The sequence below is a fragment of the Prunus persica genome, chromosome G6, assembly GCF_000346465.2.
Source record: "Prunus persica cultivar Lovell chromosome G6, Prunus_persica_NCBIv2, whole genome shotgun sequence".
In the NCBI taxonomy this organism is placed as follows: Eukaryota; Viridiplantae; Streptophyta; class Magnoliopsida; order Rosales; family Rosaceae; genus Prunus; species Prunus persica.
The window spans coordinates 3,829,856-3,834,675 of NC_034014.1; the positions used below are offsets into that span (position 1 = coordinate 3,829,856).

General features: G+C 35.6%; 1 protein-coding gene across 1 annotated transcript; it reads right to left on the reverse strand.

The window, feature by feature from the left end:
• Positions 1,441-4,586, reverse strand: LOC18773877. The gene is made up of 4 exons (XM_007207346.2): positions 4,380-4,586; positions 3,254-3,349; positions 2,660-2,732; positions 1,441-1,672 (listed from the first exon to the last, which is right to left on the reverse strand). The coding sequence occupies exons 2-4, from the start codon at positions 3,336-3,338 to the stop codon at positions 1,660-1,662; spliced, it is 171 nt and encodes a 56-aa protein (XP_007207408.2). The 5' UTR covers positions 3,339-3,349; positions 4,380-4,586; the 3' UTR covers positions 1,441-1,659.

Below are 4,820 nucleotides of genomic sequence, written 5' to 3' on the forward strand. Positions count from 1 at the left end.
CAAAAATTTGAGGGAGAAATTAAAGAAAAAAAGCAACACGATCGATTTTGCTTCAAGGGAACGAGTCATTTGGGAATTGAATTGATCCGCAATGACCAGATAAAGAAGCCTTCCCTAAAAGTTGAAGAAAGCTTTTTACGACTTTCAACTTCAATCAAAAACCAGAGACCAGATTTGAGGACGGAGAAGGGGAAGAAAGGGTTGAGAGCAATGGCTCTAAGCGGCGATTTCATGCCTAAATATATAGAGGACGAGAGGGGAAAATCGGACGGTTGTTATTATATCATTTGTGGATCTACGGTCCAGAGTCTTTTCTCTCTATTACCACACCTAACCCTAGTTTTCTTTCTAAACCTTGTGTGGGTTTACGAAATTGGCCTCGTGCTCATATCAAGGCAGCCCAAGCCCAAGGTCTGTATTACACGGATGTATTTTTTCAAAAATACTTTCCTCTTTTAATGCACATTGCACTTCCTAAAAGATCCAGTAAAATAGACATTTTTAAAATTAAACACAAATGGTATGTAGCTCAAGTGATTAAAAATATTTATCCATGCACTCGAGGTCCTAACTCGAGTGAGCAAATGTTAGAAACGTGTGCATGAGTTATTATACAGTTATGTATTTCATACTATACATATATACATACATACATACATACATACAGAAATCCAAGAGATTGTGGTCACCAATCGTTGGATACTAATCCAATGGTTCAAAAAAATTTCTTACAATGAATGCAAGATTGAGTGAACCGTTGAATTTACATCTAACGGTGAGTGACCATAAATCTCTTGAATCCCTATAGTCCAAGAGATCATGACTATATATATATATATATATATATATATATATATCAGAGAGCTTCCATTGAGGGATCCCTCAAATAAGCTTGAACACGATACTTTAAGAAAGTACTAAAATTTCGATAACTCAATTGAGTGGTCACATGATATCGGATTCAAGTGATTTTTTGTAGAGATGATATTTGAATGACTATCTACAAAATAGACGATTTGAATTAGTGAAATACAATTCGGAGTGGGGCCTACAAGGGGTGTCCCTCAAATAAGCTTATTTGAGGGATCCCTCAATGGAAGCTCTCTGTATATATATATATATATATATATATATCATTCATATTTATTATATATATTTTTCACATATTATTAAATAATTATATGAAATTTTGTAAATAATCAATATTAAAATATTTTATAATAACTGAAATTTTCACCGTCTTTTAAGATTTTTACCGAATAACATACACATCAAGTTTTTTAGTTTTTATTTTAAATGTTAGAGTGGTAGAGAAATCCATTAAAATCCCAGGGCCAAATGGCATCCCATAAGTTTCTCTATAACATACTTTTGTTTTCATCTTTTCTCCTTTATTTTTTCGCTAAACATATCGACCAGAACAATATGGAGACCAAGGAGGGGGGGAAAAAGCCAAAGCTATCAGATATATTAAGAGAAACATAAGCCTATAACATGAGAAGATGGTGTACAAAAAGGGCAGTACATACACAATTGCTGTCACAAAATCAACAATTTTCACAAGTCAAATATAAATACTGCGTGTAATGCTGCAGCTAAAGTCAAATCTTCATTCAATCATTACATTTGAACCTTCTGGGTTGGTGCTAGCTCTACGCGTCACCATAGATGCCTGAAATTATATTTGAAGGAAAAGTTAAAACTACATTTTAATCTTGAAGTCCAACTGTAGACAATCCATAAACACCTGGTAGACTGGCTGAAAGAACATTAAATTGCATAAAAGTAAATTTTAAATTGCTTCAGTGGGAAGAACATACCAATACAAAGACATATCGCACCAAAAGATTTGTTATATTTTTTGTTTTTTGTTTTTTCCATTTTTATGTCCAAAATCTTTGACTGATAAAAAAAAGTCCAAAATCCATCCCAAAGGTTTAGAGTATAATCTAGGACATAGATATAGTTGACACTCCGGACAAATACTTGGGTATCTCTAATAACTCAAAAGGAGCCTCTGCAAAATTGGCAAGTCTTTTTGGAGTTCCATAAGCAATTTCACCTTCCAAAGTTCTGTGTATGTTTCTAAATGCCCCAAAGAAAACAAACGGGAAGAGGTCTGAAAAAGGCTAGAGAAAACCTCACTGTTTGTCTAGTTTAAATTGCCCCAATTCAAGAACAGTAAGTGAAGACCACAAGGATGCATCCAAATTATTTGATGACAGGTTATGTAAACCCTTCAAAATGTTTGTATGTTGTGTTTATAGTGCTTTCATTTTTGTAACATGAAACCTCGCATTATGAAACACAGCTATAGCAAACTATTCAAGCATGCAAGAAACCACTCATTATGAAAGAGGGTACAGTGGGTGCACTGAAGAAGGCAGTTCAGTTATGCCAAAATAGGTAGTCAACATCTGAACTAGTCTTAAGAACATTAATGCTACAACTCATCTATTTTCCCGACGGAACGGAGGCTAAACCAAGAGTTGTAAACTGATTTATTTGGCAGCCGAATTCCACATTATCTACTGGCCTTGGCCTACCATTACATCCAAACACATCATAGCAAAGAACATATTACGAAATTCCAATATAACATAACGATAAGATGCTACAACTTATGATATCCAACAAGAGAAAAAGGTTAGAATGTTACCTCTTGCAAAACTCCGTTACATATCGTGAGCCATTGTAAAAAATGAACCACATCAATACAACGACCAAAGTATCTGTCAAGATTTAGGAATTCACAAGCGCAATGTAACAGCATAGAGGAAGGGAGAGAACTTCATATTAAATTTGATCGAGAATGGTGAGAGCTGTAGGTAAAATCTTATATCCTAAATATAACATTTCCTTAACATGCATTTCCCCTCCTATTCATTAAGTCATAAGACTGCACCAGAAACATGATAACCAAAAATACAAATTTTAATGAAACTTATATATGGCAATATGGTAGGAACCAGTAAACAAGCTCAAGAAAAACTTCAGGTTTTAGCATATGGTGATCGGAGATATTGCAAAATAAGAGGCACCTTTTCAAATCATAAAAGCAAGAAAGGTTTATAATAAGATCAAGCAAAATGCTTCTTTTTTCTAATTGAATAAATGTAAGTGTCATGCAACCACTTGCAAAATGAAATTATAAACTCCATCTCTACATGATCATGGATATAAGCTTACGCTCTAAACTTAAAAAGGACACATGTCAAGCATATTGAAGAAAAAAAGGCATAACATAGGATACTGAAGAGATAACGCTCCCACCAATCCAACATATAGAGCCCAAAAGTGACATTGTAAAGATAAATCTTTCGTTGAACCCAATTCATGGCTCGAGAATCTACAAACAGTAAGCATAAGTTGGAGGTTAAGATGCATCCAAACAAATATAACTTAACAAAACCATATATAAATGAAACACAAAAACAAAAAACAAAATATAGATTCCAGCAATAAAAAATTCAGTAGCAAGAGATGATTGTAGGACTGAGCTTCGCGGAGATCTTACAGAGATTTACATATGCATCTATATTTTGACCGAAAAATCTAACACAATTGAATATTGAACAAACCAACCGGACAATCTAAGAGAAGTAAGGGCTTGATTGGTTTGTGATTCAAAAGTTACGATCCATTCCAAAAATTTGGGTTGTATTCCGAATTTACACCAAAAAATAATAATCTGAAAACCGTTCTTACAACCTATTTGGTTTAAAAGAAAAAAAGAAAAAAAAACACTCAAACATCATACAGCTATTCAGCAATTCAATACCAAATACAGATCATGACTAATATTTACAAGGAAGACCAATGGAATACAGGGCCAATCGAACTCCAAGCACTCTATTGCGGCATTTCCACAAACAGCTATACCCAGCATTGAAAAAAAAAAGCCCCGCTTTTCCCACTTGCCATTAAACCAAATACAGAAAGGTCATCCTCCCCCAGCTTATATTCACGAGATTAGAACTGTAATCTGTTTCTAAAGGGACAAGCAGCCAGTCAACAGTGGTCCCATGTGAGCGCCAATCATTGACCCCCACACCATGGTAATTGGGTTTTAAAGAACACGGAAGAGAATGAAAATGGAGACGACGATGAGCTCAGAATTGAAATGAAAATTAAACAGTTTTCCGGTGAAAGAATACCAAACGCACCCTAAGATTTATAAGGATCACAAGATTTATTTGGGTAGATACAGTGTAAGTTTCAGTTTTCTTTTTCACCATTTTTTCGGACTTTATTCGTATTAACAAGCAAGCGAGCAAACTAAACAGATCGGTTAATTTACAAATTTGTCAACTCTGCTGCCCTTTTTCCCGAACCTTTCCCGGCAACCAAACAGAAAGAGAGGCTAAATAATAACTTACCAGTGGCAAAGAAGTAAAGGCTGAGTTCAGCGCAGCAGCTGGTTGGATTGGACTGGAGCCAATGAACCGTGCCACTGCCAAGCGACGGAGGGAAGGGGAGACACACAGAGGTTTTGAGATGGCAATTGCCCAAACCAGGTTTGTTTGAGTTTGACTATCCCACTTCTCCTCTTCTCTGCTTGATTCGCAAACCCATCTCATCTCACACGTTTTGGGTTTTTGCCCACACCCACCAGAAAATAGTCAAACATTAAGGTTTGGACTGGGCTATCTCTATGGATTGGATTGTACTTTTCATTATGCCTGGGCTGTTGTGGTCTATTTAGGTTCTCAGTATAGTTGACCTTTCAAATTCATAGGCCCATTACTTGTGTGGCTTGGGCTTGAGCCGATAGTAATAGTACAATGTCTTTTCTACCCACTTGCTCTTACACATTTTAT